Source organism: Sorex araneus, chromosome 2 (assembly GCF_027595985.1).
Source record: "Sorex araneus isolate mSorAra2 chromosome 2, mSorAra2.pri, whole genome shotgun sequence".
Taxonomy (NCBI): domain Eukaryota; kingdom Metazoa; phylum Chordata; class Mammalia; order Eulipotyphla; family Soricidae; genus Sorex; species Sorex araneus.
Window position 1 is genome coordinate 318,408,465 of NC_073303.1, and position 15,697 is coordinate 318,424,161.

Consider the following 15,697-nt stretch of genomic DNA (forward strand, 5'->3'; position numbering starts at 1 on the left):
TGCTCAAGAGACCATGTGGGATGCTGGGAATCAAACCCGGGTTGGCCATGTGCAAGGCAAACGTCCTACCCGCTGTGCTATCATTCCAACCCCACGTACTATCATTCTGGCCCCAGGTTTTCTACTTCTTATTTTAATTTTGGTTTATATTTTAATAAAAGTAATTTTATTTCTAAAGCTGTTTTTTTTTTTACCAGTGTCCATAAAATTACCATGGGATTAAAAGTTACTTTCATTACAGCTGCATAGTACTCGATTATGTACATATACTACGTCTTCATATACCACTCATCTGTTTGTTGGACATCTAGGCTGATTCCGAATGTTAGTTATTGTACTGAGTGCTGCAGTGAATAACGGTGTGCATATGTCCTTTTTGATGAATGTTTTCCTCTCCTATTATAGAAATCATGAGACCCAAATTTTAATACCCAAACATAAAAGGAACCTGTCAAGATGGCAAATTGGGGCTGGGGGTGGAGGTAAGAGAGGGAACCTGGAATACTGGTGGAGGGAAGTGGACACTGGTGGCAGGGATAGTGATGGTACACTGTATGCCAACTGTGAGTGGCTGTGTAACTCACAGTGCTTTAATAGCATAAAATTTGAAAAGAAAGTATTTTCTGTTGAAATTTGCATATTGGTATTTTCCTTGATTATGTTTATAATGTTTTTGATATTTTCTGGGTTTTCATAAACTTTGTGCTTTGCTTTCTGAGTTGTTTTTGACCATCTTCCTATTGGCTTAAGGATAAATTACTGGTGCTCATTTTGCAGACAAAGGTGACATCAGTTTCCTTCTGTTATTTCTTGTTTACTTTGATCTTTTTTATACACTGTGGTGTGACCGTCCTGATCGTCCAAGCTATATTTAATCTTCTTAGAGCAGTGAATTTAGGCCAGAATTTGTTTTTAACATCCAGTTTGTTGGATAACATTGGGCTGTCCTTGATCCTCTCATAGGGAGCTTAGGCTATTGAGTTACAACAGTGTTCCTGAGGCATACCCAATTCCATCAAGCACTGATGATACTGTATTGCTTTTCTCTTTCTTTTATGTCATTTGCATGGTTTAACAATGTCCTTTTTGTATAGATACATGAAGACAGTTCATGCTATGCTTTGTATCATGGAAGTTAATTGACTTCAAATAACATTCACTCCTGGGCATCTATCATATTTACTTGACTCAGTTGCCCTTGGAGTTCCTAGCACTCCAAAATCAGGGTCCCAACGAAGGGACTGGATGGACCCAGGACAAGCTGTGCCCTGGTATCAAAAGGGGACAAGCTAAGCACCACAAGTAGAATACGTTAAGAGCACAGTCATGGAACAAACTCTGTCATGACTCAAAAAGAAGTAACTGAATAAGGACCCTGCTGGGGTAAGGAAAGACTAACCTGGCCTGAGGACCGTCATCTGGAATATATAGCGAGATGTCCCCAGGAAGAGTCAACCTAATTTAAGCTTAATGTATCTCATACTGTGTTCCTACAAAATGACATTGCTAGAAATATTATAAGAAGTAAATTTACTATGATTGTTTAAATGGGTGACTAGCTGAGGAAAGGAGAAAGCAATGCACCCTGGATGGAATCCCGCCCTTGAGTGGATCTCCTGGTAATCTAGAGTGCTGAAGCCTCAAATGAGACTTTGTCCTTGAGTTAATCCCCTAGAACTTCCCCTGAAGGAGTCGCTTTACCTCTGTTTGTTGTTATGACAATGTTCAGCCCCACCTATGTGTACCTCCCCTTCATGATTTCTGTATAACTGTGCTGTAAGGGGAAAGTGGGGGATACAGTGAAGTAAAGGACTTTGAGGTCTCTAAGGAGACTAGGATGATGGAACTATGATGACTGGGACTCTGACCAAAACTATGACTGTGATTGTGCTGTAAGGTAGGGATCGGACTATGCTGGGGAGGAGAGAGAAATACACTCTCTACCCACCAGCTTGGGGTCCAAGCCCTGTTTCTCAGTTTCCCAGTCCCTTGTCTGTCACTGTGAGCCAGCCCAGGGAATGGCTCTCATCCATCAAACTTTCGAGTCCCATGCTCCTACTCTTTCTTTGGAAACTCACACAGGTGGCTGAGGCTTTTGTTTCTAATCTACACATTCCTGATTCTGGTGTCACTGGGTTGCTTTGGCATCCAGTGCTACCCCAGGCCCCCTGGCCCTGCCAGTCCTAGACTCTCAAACCCTGCTCTCTGTCTTCATGGCACCCTAGGAGAACCTCTGGCTCTTGAGAGCTTTAATCTAAAGTAATAATTTCACAAGTGTTTGTAAATGTTTGCAATGCTGACTTTAAATATGCATGAATTTGACCTCATACTAACACCATGTTTTCTTTTGATCTCATTTGGAGTGTGCTAAGTGTCTTGACTTGGCCGAAGTATCTGATGACATGTCTCAATTCCTTTATAAAGGTCTTAGAATTTTTGTTGTTTCATAACTAAAAAACCGAACAAATATAACTGGTGTATAGAATATTTTCATAATTAAAAATTCATTTATCATTTTTTATTTGGAGAATGAAGAACTAATACTGCTTTTGTTCTCGATCAGTTATACTTTTTATCAGTGTGTCAAGTTTTTCAGATTTGGATTAGCGTTTCTTTGCCTTAAGTTCTACTTGGGCATCATTGCCATCACTAATTCTATTGGGTTTTGAGTTTGTATTTTGTTCTTACATCTTTTTTTTTTAATTACCCTTTGATTAATCCAAATTAATCAAATTGATTAATCCAAATTAATCCAAATTGTCTCTTCTTTCTCTAGCTGTCTTCATCTGACATCATGAATAAACTTCATCTATTTTCCTCCAGTGTTCAAAGTATTTGAAATTTCTTATTTTTTATTATGATTTAAAGTCAAATACTGTTTTCAGTTCTACAAGTGATAATCTTACTGTATCATGACATTGTTCAATTAGCTTCCTTCCTTCCTTCCTTCCTTCCTTCCTTCCTTCCTTCCTTCCTCCCTCCCTCCCTCCCTCCCTCCCTCCCTCCCTCCCTCCCTTCCTCCTTCCCTTCCTTCCTTTCTCCTTTCTCTCTTTCTTTCTCTCTTTCTTTCGTCATTCTGAGGAGATCTTATTTAAGAGAAATGAAAAGAAAGGGAAGAGGGTGGGTGGCAGGAAGCCTTTGGCAATGGAGGGGATCCCTCCTGCATGCTGCTACCTCACTGGTGCTGGCAGTGTCTCAGTTGTCCCAGGGCTGGGGGGGGGAGGGGGGAGGGAGCGGGGAAGTGCTCTTACCCTCAGGCTATCTCCCTGGCCACCTCACTTGCATTTTTCAAAAATAAAGAGCATAAAGACCTGGTGTTCGCGGTGATTTAAAACGTGAACACAGTTTTTCTTTCCTTAGTATTTGCTTTCTATTTTCTCCTTCCTTCTCTTCCATTTTCCAGCTGTTGTGCTTGCTGGTTATTCGTAGGGCTGGCACCTGTGCTCACTGTAGGTTTGGACATTGTTGTTAAGGCTGCAGAAACTTTCCTGTCTGATTTAATGTTTTTGGTATTTTTCCTTTAAAAATTATTAACATGGAGCTGGAGAAAGAATACAGCAGGTAGAGTGCTTGCTTTACATGTGAGTTGACCTAGGTTTGATTCTGGCACCCGAAATGGCCCTCCAAGCCCTCCGAGATACTCCTGGATCCAGAGCCAGGAGGAAGCGCTGGGCATAGCTGCCTGTGGGCCAGAAGCAAGCAGGCTGGTTAAATTTGGGTTGATGGGTGCTGAGGATGCAGCCCTGCAGCAGGGCCCTTTCCCCCTGTGTGCCAGGCCTAGGGCGGCTCCCCAGCCCAGAAGGAAATGGGTAGCAAATTAAAACCATTAAAGGGGTATTGAATTCAGTTTAAGTTATTCTGTCTGGATAGAAGGATGAGATTTTGCTTACAAGTAAAGTGATCACCATTATATTTGACTGGTTTTTGTTTTGGAGGCACCCTGGATGGCAACCAGGGCTTAAACTTGCTCAGCAGTCAGCAGTGCTCAGGGACTATAAACTGAAAGAAGATGGAACTGGACTGGCGTCATTGCCTGCAGGACCCGTGACTTACGCGCTGTGCTGTCTCCTCAATCTTGGTTGTAATTGTAAAACAAGTTTTGTTGCTTATTCTAAGATCTGTTTTCACTCCTTACTCTGTACTGTTTTGGGTGTTCCAAGGAAAACAGTTCTCGAATGAGAAAGGATCTTTAGTTCCTTCAGAGGAGTAAAGTACTGATGTCAGGTGCTGTGATTGTGGCCGTAAGGTGAAGGCTGGGCAGTGAGTGAGCCCTGGGCACAGTGCCAGGCTCAGAACCACAGGCTCTCTCTCATCCAGGAACGGAGGGACTCTGGGGGCAAAATAGGGGTGTATGTGTGATATGCATTCTGGGGAACCCAAAGTAAATATGTGGAGGAGTAGCTGACTGGCTCAGTACCAGTAGTGTGAAGGGCACGTTTTGAATTCGCACTTGCAGTGCCTGTTTATTACAGTGTGGGCCTGCAGAGGTCCTGGATGAATAGCTGATTCTGCCAGGAAAGAGAAGGGATGGAGCTGGGACTGAGATGAGGCTACAAGAGGCTGAGCCAGTCAGGACTGGTCTTGGATTGTGGAGGGGCTGGGGTGTGTGCACAGCAGGAATGGGTGGAAGCTGGGCTATAAAGGCCATCCCAGCCTGGACCCTCTTTTCAGACAGTGGGCTGTGACTTACTGCTGTGCCGGGGGTTTAGGTGGGACAGAAAAAGATGCCTCATCGTCGACTTCTCCTCCGAAGGTAAATAAAGAGTGTTTCGAGTAGCTTAGCAGGCCTGAGCAGTGTTCTGATTGTACGAGCATGGCTGAGATGGACGCAGGGGCCACTAGTGTGTCCATAGGCATCATAGCTGTGGTTTTGACTAAAGTTGCTTATCCTTCTCCTATTGGGGGCGGGTGTTGTATAGCTTAAACCCACTGTAAACATACTGTGTAGTTGCTTGTATCCTACCCACCTGCTCTTCCAACCATTTCCAGTTTCCTATATCATTTTCTGAAAAAAAGTATTCCTGGGTATATAATTTTTTCAGGCTTTTGACAGGTGTTGTATTTTTATTTATTATTATTATTTTTTAGTAACTAGTACAAATTAAAAGTCTGAGGGAAAAAATTAAATACAACATGAAAAGAGTAAAGGCCTATTCAGCTTCTGGATCTAGAAGTATAAATAAATAGTGACTTTATTAAGAAAAATGTTGACTTCAGAATCAGCAAACTTTTGACTTTGAACTATTTTTTGACTGTTCTAATAAAGAACTTTAAGATGAGATGCAGCTTTATGATGAAAATTATTTAACTTTTCGTCACAAGTTCAGGAGACAATTATGATGGACAGCCTTCAGCCCATTATTTCTGTCATTCTTTTTTTTTTTTCTTTTTTGGTCACACTCAGCAATGCACAGGGGTTGCTCTTGGCTCATGCACTCAGGAATTACTCCTGGCGGTGCTCGGGGGACCATATGGGATGCTAGGAATTGAACCTGGGTTGGCCGCCTGCAAGGCAAATGCCCTACCTGCTGTGCTATTGCTCCAGCCCTCTAATGTCATTCTTAGGAAGGAAGGATAACCCTTCAAACTCACAGGACAGGAGAAACCAACCTAGCAAGTCAAACTTCTCAAAAAGTCCCGTAATTAAATGGAGAAAAAAAAAAAACAACTGTTAATTGTCATGTTTTCTATTTATTTTATAACTGTTAATGAGAATTTATATATAAAGAATCTTTTTATTCTCATTAACAGGTATAAACCATAGATATAAAGCTATATCTGTAATTATTATTATAGATAGAAAGCTGCAGTGCCTGTAAAACTATTCCCCAGTCCTTCTGGAGCATGTAAAAGTAGCACAGGACATTTTGATATAGGACTTCATTGAGGATTTATCCAGGGTTTTATGCCCTAGGGCAATATGAATAATGAGTGTTTTGCCCTCTGACAGAAATGAGTGCGTCAGATTTTGATGGCATGTTCACATCACCTCCCAGGTTGCTGGGATATGCAGGGCAGAGCTGGGAAGTGCCACACTGGTCCAGATGAAACAAACATTGGAAAGCTGTAAGGGAAGGGGCAGGCAGGATTAAAAAACTATTATTTAAAAAGTTGTTTAAAAATTAGAATGTACAAAATGGCTTTTGAAATCACTGTTGTATTTATCTTCAAGTTTTATTATCCCAAGAAATTCTGCAAAATCTCTGGACTGTACTAAAAAAACTTTGTGCAAGTTACTAGTTTTTAAAGGAAATTCACTGAAACACAGTGAATAGCCAGATTTTAAATATCCTTTTTAAAAAGTTGGAGTAAAATAGTTATTTTTTAATTGTGTAATTCAGTGGAATAAATTACATTTCCAGTATTGTTAAGTATTTCTGTTCTCTCCAAAACTTTTTCATCATTCCTAACTGAATTTCTCTACCCATTAGACAATTTTTCACTGTTTCATAATCTCTAGTGGTGTCTATCTTCTTGTTTGGCCAAGAAATTGCCTGTTCTACTTGTTGACTTTGTGAATTTGTATATGGGTCGTCTATGAATTTGTGAATTTGCATATGGATTGTCTATGATTTTGTATTAATTTGTCATACTTGTTGTGGCTGGGCTGGAGCGATAGCACAGTGGTTGGGCATTCGCCTTTCACGCAGCCAACCCGAGTTCCCCCCTCTAGGGGAGCCCGGCAAGCTACCGAGAGTATCTCGCCCATGCAGCAAAGCCTGGCAAGCTACCCGTGCGTATTGGATATGCCAAAAAACAGTAACAATAAGTCTCTCAATGAGAGACGTTACCGGTGCCCGCTCGAACAAATCGATGAGAAACAGGATGACAGTGATAATGACAGTGACTTGTTGTGGCCAGGAATTGCTCCATACTACCTTTTTGTTTTTTTCTTTTTTGGGTCACACCAGGTGATGCACAGGGGTTAACTCCTGGCTCATGCACTCAGCAATTACTCCTGGCGGTGCTCAGGGGACCATGTGGGATGCTGGGAATCGAACCCGGGTTGGCCGTGTGCAAGGCAATGCCCTACCCGCTGGTACTATCGCTCCAGCCCCTCTGTAATATCTTTAAGTTTCATCTATAAGGTAACATATATAAAAATTTCATTCCTTCTGGATGAATAAAATTATTTTTATGTATATACTGCAGTTTGCTTATTTATTCATCTGGTAATGAACACTTGGATTATTTCTTCTTTTGACTATTGCAGATCATGCTGTTATAAGCAGTATATTTTGTATTTAAGTCTCTACCTTTTTTTTATTCTTTTGAAATATGCTAAGACATGGCATTGATGGATCATATGTTAATTCTATGTGAGTGTGTGTTTTAAATTTTCATACCAGTTTTCACAGAGGCTGCAGCATTTTACTTTCTTAGCAACAATGCATGAGGGTTCCAATTCCTCCACCTTCTCACCACTATTTGTTATTTTCTGTGCTATTTTGTGGTTTAATTTGTGTTTCCCTGTAGGATGACATTACTTGTACTGCTGATCTTTTCATATGGTAATTGCCCACTTGCATATATATTCTTTGTAGAAAAATCTGTCAACTCCTTTGCATGTTTTCATTTTTTTTGTTTAATTTTAGTTGTTTTTCTTTTTTTATATTGTTTCTATTAGTCCCTTATTAGATATTGTTTGCAATTTGGGCTGCAAGTTTTTTTTTCTATTTCTGTAGTTAATGTTTTTATTTATTTATCTATTTATCTATTTATTTATTTATCTATTTTTGCTTTTTGGGTCACAACTCAGCGATGCTCAGGGGTTACTCCTGGCTTTACACTCAGGAATTACTCCTGGCGGTGCTTGGGGGCCATATGGGATGCTGGGGATCGAACCCGGGTCGGCTGTGTGCAAGGCAGACGCCCTACCTGCTGTGCTATCGCTCTGGGCCCTGTAGTTAATGTTTTTAATTCTTGGTAGTATCTTTGAACACGTAAGTTTTAAATTTTGATTATATCTGTTTACTTTTTGTACCTGTGCTTTGGTATCATATTTTGAATATTGCAGTCATTCAAAATCTGTCATGAAATTTTTCTGTTATATTTTCTTCTAAGAATCTTTTTCATGTGTTTTTGGTCACAGCTGCTGGTGTTCAGCGCATACTCCTCACTGGCTCAGGGCTCGTTCTGTGCATACTTTGGGGGCCTGTACCAGGTGCTGGGCAGCAGACTGTTGCATGCAGGGCACTTGTCTTACCCACTGTGTTATTGTTCTTGCCCCCTCTTCTCAGAGTGTTAAGAGTTATGGCTCTTTTTAACCTAACCTGTTTTTTAATTAAATTTACTTAAGGTTCAAGGTAAGAGTCCAGCTTTCTAGAATCATTTGTTGAGATAGTGTCTTTTTCTCATTGATTTATCTGGTATTGGAACTACCATATAGACCCAGCATGGGAGGGTTGGAACTATATAGTAAATCCAATCTGTATGTGTTTATATGTATGGAGGGTTTATTAATGGGCTCTCTAGTCTACTTATTTCGTTGACCTATCTGTTCTCACTCATGTCAGCACTATTCTGTCTTTATTACCACGGCTTTATAACAACTTTTGAAATCAACTTTTGAAACTCATGAGTTTTTCAACTTTGTTCTTTTCAAGGTTTTTGTGTGTCTGTGTAGGCAGTCTATTTGCTGTCCTATATAAATTTTAATAAAGATAAAAAATTTTAATAAAGCTGTTAACTATTTATTTCTGTGTGAAATGCCAGGGAGTACACCAAATTTAGATTACTTTGAGTAGTATTAAATGCTAGATATTAATACTCCATCTTTTGGGCTGGAGTGATAGTCCAGCAGGTAGGGCATTTGCCTTGCATGCGGCCGACCCATGTTTGATTCCCAGCATCCCATATGGTCCCCCGAGCACCGCCAGGAGTAATTCCTGAGTGCAGAGCCAGGAGTAACCCCTTGCATCGCTGGGTGTGACCCAAAAAGCAAAAAAATACTCCACCCTAAGAACACAGGATTTAAAAAAAATTAAATCTTACCTACATATTTAAAGCAACATTATATTTTTAGATAAATTTACTCATTATTTTATTCCTCTTAATGCTGTTCTCTTTATTTGCTGCTGGTATATAGAAGCATAGCTGTTTCTGTATCCTCTTGCCTTGCACAATTTATTAGCTTTAAGTGTGTGTGTGTGTGTGTGTGTGTGTGTATGTGTGTGTGTTTAAGGTAATACCAGATACTTGTGAAACAAATAATCCTAGGTCTTGTTTCATCATTGAATATGGTTTGATTTTTTTTTTCCCCCTAAGTGACCAGAGTTCTCTCACTGGAAAGAACCTACTTAAGAAGGCTTGTGGGATGTACATTTTCAGACTGAGAAGCAATCTCAGTTAGAAAAATTGAGTTAAAAAATGTGATATTTGGGTTTTCCCTGAAAAGGAGTATTTGAATGTTACTGTTGACACTCTTAACACCCATTTTGTCAAAAACTTCATCAGGGAGAACAGCATGATTTTCCTTGTGTCGAATGCCTGTCAGAGTTCCATAGAAACAGCATGTGGTACTCGGCCAGCCAGGGGAAAGGCAAGTCACAGCAGGAGAGAGCTCTTGGGCACACGGTGGGGTCACAGAGGACCCGAAGGAAGTGTTGTTTGGACAGAAGGGGGGAGCAGGAGTCCACGAACCCTTGTGCAGGTCAGAAAGCTAGACAGGAAGCGCAGCTTGGAGAAGGCATGAGACTGGGGTAGCTAAGGCAGCCCTACGGCTGTGTTAGGTGGGGCGCGATGGAAAGCCTCATGGCTGTTCCTGGGATCTTGCAACAAATGGTTTGGGGTGTGTCAGTTCACATTTTCCAGTGAGACAGCATCTACCCGTGCATATGTCACTGTCCCTGTCATTGTCATCCCATTGCTCATTGATTTTCTCGAGCGGGCACCAGTAATGTCTCCATTGTGAAACTTGTTACTGTTTTTGGCATATTGAATACGCCATGGGTAGCTTGCCAGGCTCTGCCGTGCAGGTGGGATACTCTCAGTAGATACTCTCTGAGAGGGGCGGAGGAATCGAACCCAGGTCAGCCGCATGCAAGGCAAATGCCCTAACCACTGTGCTATCACTCCAGCCATACCGTGCATATATAAATATGTTTATTTTATGGAGTTGAACGGACTCATGTGATCATGGGGCAGAGTCTGAGACTTGTGGCCCAGCCAGCAGGTTGGAAGGGAGGACATGTGTCAGAGACGTTCACCTCAGAGGCCACCTCTTGTCTGTGTGTAGTTAGACAAAGCACTTTTTAGGCGGTTGGCAAAGCCAAAGAGGTGATCCCTCCAGGTCCTGGCTGAGCTGCTGGTTTGGATGCCCTTACCAAAGTCCATCCCAGCCCCCTGCATCAGCCGGGAGCTTGGGCCGGGGCCTTTGCCAGAGTCTGCTCTGAAACACACAGAGATGTCTTTGGGGGTACCTGGAGTGTAGTTTGTACCACAGTAGAAACGGAGAGACATGCCCTCTGCTCCCCGTTGGAGGCTCCTGTTCCATTCAGCTCAGAGTCCCTAGAGCTCATGGAGGAGTGGGGGAAAAATCACTCTGCGTATATTCTTTTACTTTCTTTTGCAGGTGTGTGTGTGGGGGAGGGCAATTATGAAGTTGTGATCTGCAACAAGAATATTGGATTAATACATGCTGGCGGTGGATGCCCTCGTATGCCTTGCTCTGCCTCCCCTCCCCGCCCAACACACATGCATACTCACCCCTTTAACACTTCTTTAAGTTAGGCTAAGTCCATATTCTCCCTAGTGTGATTAAATCTTCAGGATGCCATGAGGGAGAGGAGGCGCATGGTTTCTGGTAAGAACATGGCAGAGACATTCAGGTGCTGATGTCAGTCCCACTGCATTGAGGGCCTTTGTCCTATAGACCCCAAGACCACCTAGCTGCTCACCTAGCTGCTCTATGTTCTGGAGCTGGTGGCTGTCTCCTGGATTCAGAGAGCAGCGCTGCCTCAGAGCAGACACTCGAACTACACTTAGAGGGACCCCAGGGGTAACCAGCCGCCTGCCCTTGAACAATCTGTGTAGTAGATTTTGTTCTGGTTTCGTTTCTCACAGTCTGTCTTTGTTCCAGGTGCTGTGGTGCAGTAAATGTAATTTGAAGAAGGCAAGAAGGAACCGATGGCTTTAGCTGGTGGCCCAGACTCCTTTTTGCACCATCTGTACTACCAGGTATGGGTGCCTGATTCTGCACAAAGGTATTGACTGGGAGTGGGCCACGGCCAAAGGTAGTTAACACCCTCCGGTTGTCGATTTCTGGCAGGTCACTGGGAAAATGCTTGAGCTAGGATTGTGGACAAGTCCTATTTAAGTAGTAAGAACATTGCACAGTCGGCATAGTCTTCCTTTTCTTGTTTTGCAGGTCTTCTTAGAATATTGGACAAGTTTTACATTATTTTGTAACAAAAACTTACCTGTTGGTACTGGGGATGAGTTGTTTGGGCTGAACCAGGCCCCTGTTGCTACCTGCTGGATCTAGAAGGCATAGTGGGATGATGGTGAATATGGGAGTTTTGAGCAGAGACAGGAACTTCCATGCAAGGATGTGGGAAGGATAGGGTTTTGTTAGCATGGAGTCTCTTGGCCTTGTTATCCTCCCTTGGGACGCTGTGTTCTCATGTCAGTCGCATCAGGTTGGATTCTGTTGGGAAACAGCTGTCCCTGTGTTCTGCTGTTTCACTCGCTCCTCCTCAAGAATGGCCAGAGAAGTTTCCACTGCAAATTTCCTTTAACATCTGAAGCAGATTTTATAGGATAGAAAGGCCTTTGAAGGAGTAGTCATTGGTTCTTGGGGTTTGACTCAAACTTGGTTTGTCCTTGTCAACCCTTTATCCTTCAGATTACATGCGCCATCTCGCTCTGGGACACCACCCTTTGCGCTGGATTCTCCCGTTTTGAAGTTATTTTGTATTATCTATGCTTGGTCTGCTTTTGCTCTCTTTTGAGCTCATTTTTCCTTCATTAATAACTATAACGAGGCCTCGTTTTAGTTACCATGATGGGAAATTGCCTGTGGCCTTACTGCTGCAGAAACGCTGCTTCAGTTTTTGTTGTCAAAATGAAACAAATCTTTAAAGAAAGAATGAATGTTAATTATAAATACCATTTATTATGACCATTAGTTTTGAAACACAACTAACATTCTTAGTACAATTGTAAAGTTTGCTAGTGAAGTCTGTTTACTGGGTCCGGTGGTCTGCTGCCTGCCTCTTTTTTTTTTTTTTTTTTGGCTTTTTTCTTTTTCTTTTCTTTTCTTTTCTTTTCTTTTCTTTTCTTTTCTTTTCTTTTCTTTTTCTTTTTTTATTTTTTATTGAATCACCATGTGGAAAGTTACAAAGCTTTCAGCTGCCTGTCTCTTATGTGTTTATTTTCTTCTGTTTCGTTTTTGTTTGTCGCTGTCCACACCATGGCCAAGGTCTGCCTGGAAGAAACTTTGGGGACAGAAAATGGTATTTAGAGCCATTAGATGGGCTTGGGGACTTGGGTGTGACAGTAGGTCAGGAAGTTACTACGAAAAATTTGGCACCAAAGTATATGTGTACTTACTATTGATTCATTGCTCCTAGATCAAAACATTCTTATGTATGATTAAAAGATTTTTGTGTGTGAGGTTGTCTTGTTTTCAGAGAGGTGTGTTTGCCTTTGTCTCTTGAGTGAAGTTTAATAGCACATAACCAGACTTGTTCCTTTACCTCCCACCTGTGACTGGTTCAAGCTGTATCAGCACAGATAAGTAGTGATGGGACAGTTTCTGACTTCCTGCTTTATTCCCATTGTTCAGATGGGCCTCCCCGTGTCTCTCTCTCTTTGGGCAAGGACATGAACGGGAGACTTTGCTTGCCTCCATCCTCCATCTTTTGGCTTTGTCTGGAGGAACTGCAGGGTCATGATTACATAAAATCTTGGTTTTCAGGAACAGTTCCAGATTCCTAGATATTTCCAGTGTCTGTTCCAGTGTTGTAGTTTGGATGGCCAAGGAGCATTTCTATGGCTATTCTGTGTTCAGTCTTACATGTCTATATTTTAGCAAGGAATCCTATCACTGGATTAAATTTTCTTGCTGAAATTTGTAGATGGTAGCTTTCACTTTTTATAGTTAGGCTATGAAAGGCTCATTTGAAACTTTTTTTTTTTTTTATAAATGAGAGTAATGAAGCTGAATATCTTTATCTGAAAAGAATTGCCACAAATCTGCTGGTTCTCTCCCACCTTTTCTCCTATCGCAACACTGCTGTTAGAAACTCATCTGTTTCATTGCTCTACTTCTTCATGAACCACATATGGGTGAAATCACTTTGTTTTTATCCTTCTGACTTCTGTTGCTTGGCCTAATTCCCTTAAATTCTGTTCAAATTATCTTAAATGATAAGATGTGTCTTTCTATAACTGAGCAATATTATTACTGTTTTTATATATCACATCTTTATCGAGTCACCTATGGCACTTGGAGTGATTCTTTATCTTTGTAAATAGTTCCACAATGAACATAGAAATGTACATCTTTTCTAATTGTGCTTTTATATTCTTTAGAATGATAACTTACCTGAAGTGGATTTGCTATATTCTGAGATAGATCTGCTTTTAACATTTTTGAGGAATGAGCCCTCATGCTCTTTTTGATGAAGGTCGCACCAATTTCCCACCAACAATACACAGAGGTTTTCTTTTTTCCTCACCCCCATTAAAAGATACTCTCAGAGGTGTGATGTGATATGGTGTTGTGGTTTTAATTCACAGTTGCCTTATTATGGTGGTTTTTCTCTTCATGTACCTGTTGGCCTTCTCTGTGTATTCTCTGGGAAACTGTCTATTCAATTCTTCTGACCTTTATTCCCTTTAGTTATATTTTGGTTATTTTGAGTTCTACAACTCTTTTGTATCTATTCTGAGATACTAACCCTTTATTATGTACATTATATGCAAATGTTTATTAGGATTCTTCTTTTGCTGTTAAAATGATAGTGTCTTACTTTGCTGTGGAGAAACTTTTTATTTAATGTAGTCCTATTTGTTTTTTTCTTTTTCTTTGCTGTTAGAGTTGAATGTCTAAAAATATCTCTACGACATGTTGTTGGTGTTTTGCTTATATTTTCTTCTATATATTTTATGGTTTTAGAGTTCATATTCAAATCTTTAGTCCATTTACATTTTTTTCATTCTTCCTTTTCCCCCCCAATGTATTAAGGAACATCTTTGAGGCTGTTCCATGTAGAATGTATATTCCCCTGTGTGTGACTCTGGATGTGTGTGTGTGTGTGTGTGTGTGTGTGTGTGTGTGTGTGTGTGTGTGTGTGGTTTCCTGGATATGTCTAATGGTCCACCTGGTTTAATTCTGTTTTTAAACCATCCTGGCATCCCCGGGATGAATCCCACTTGGTCATGGTGTATGATCTTTTTGATGAGTTGTTGGATTGTATTTGCTAATATTTTGTTGAGGATCTTCGCATCCATTTTCATTAGGGATATTACCCTACAGTTTTCCTTCTTAGTGGTGTCTTTGTTTGTTTTTGGTATTAGGGAGATATGTGCCTCATAGAAACTGGGAGAGTTCCTGTTTCTTCAATTTCCTGGAAAAGCTTGAGGAGAACTAGTAACAGGTCCTCCTTAAATGCCTTGAAGAATTCGCTAGTGAATCCATCTGGGCCTGGACTTTTGTTTTTGGGGAGACTTTTGATTACTGTTTCAATTTCCTTGATACTAATGGGTCTATTCAGGTATTCCAGGTCCTCTTGGTTCAGTCTTGGGAGGTGATAGGAATCCAGGAAATTGTCCATTTCTTCTAGGTTCTCTTGTTTCGTGGCATACAGACTCTCAAAGTAGTCTCTGATGATCTTTTGAATTTCAGTAGTTTCTGTTGTGATAACCCCTTTTTCATTTCTGATTTGGTTTATTAGAGTTCTCTCTCTTTCTTTGTGAGTCTTCCTAGTGGTTTATCAATCTTGTTTATTTTCATTGACCTTTCGGATTGTTTTTTGAGTTTCCATGTCGTTGATTTCTGCTCTAAGTTTTTTTATTTCTTTCCTTCGGCTGGGTTGGGGTTCCCTTTGTTAATCTTTTTCTAAGGTCTTGAGCTGTGAAGTCAGGTTATCTATGTAGGCCCTTTCTTCCTTCCTGAGGAATGCTTGCAAAGCTATAAATTTTCCTCTTAACACAGCTTTAGCTGCGTTCCATAGGTTTTGGTAGCTCGTGTCTTCATTCTCATTTGTTTCCAGGTATCTTTTGATTTCATCCTTGGCTTTCTTTCTGACCCACTCATTGTTCAACATTGAGTTGTTTAATTTCCAGTTGTTTGATTTGGTTCTCCTTGTCTGTATGTGGTTAGCTTCTATCTTCAGTGCATCATGGTCTGAAAAAATAGTTGATTCAATTTCTATCTTCTTGATTCTATTGAGGTATGTTTTGTGACCAAGAACGTGGTCTATTTTAGAAAATGTTTCGTGTGCACTGGAAAAGAATGTGTACTCTTTCTTTTTGGGGTGTAAGGCCCTGTTAGCCCTCTCTCTTCTATTTCTTCCTTCAGAGCCAGTGTTTCCTTGCTGAGTTTTGTTCTTGTTGATCTATCCAGAGGTGACAAGGCAGTGTTGAAGTTTCCAACTATTATTTATTGTATTGCTAGCGATGTCCTCCTTAAAGTCTGTTAGCAGTTGTAACTATTTAGCTGGTCCCTCATTAGGTGCATATACATTTAAGA

At 40.9% G+C, this 15,697-nt stretch overlaps 1 protein-coding gene across 6 annotated transcripts in view; it reads left to right on the forward strand.

The window, feature by feature from the left end:
- GRB10 (growth factor receptor bound protein 10) overlaps nucleotides 1-15,697 on the forward strand; it is a 207,274-nt gene that overhangs the window by 51,989 nt on the left and 139,588 nt on the right. For 5 of the 6 annotated variants that reach the window (XM_055126377.1, XM_055126376.1, XM_055126373.1 and 2 more), the window contains one exon: nucleotides 11,081-11,178. In XM_055126377.1, the coding sequence (XP_054982352.1) occupies nucleotides 11,128-11,178 (51 nt within the window). In that variant the 5' untranslated portion in view covers nucleotides 11,081-11,127. Of the gene's footprint in view, nucleotides 1-11,080; nucleotides 11,205-15,697 lie in introns of those variants that run through there. The other variant, XM_055126378.1, reaches the window with a different exon arrangement.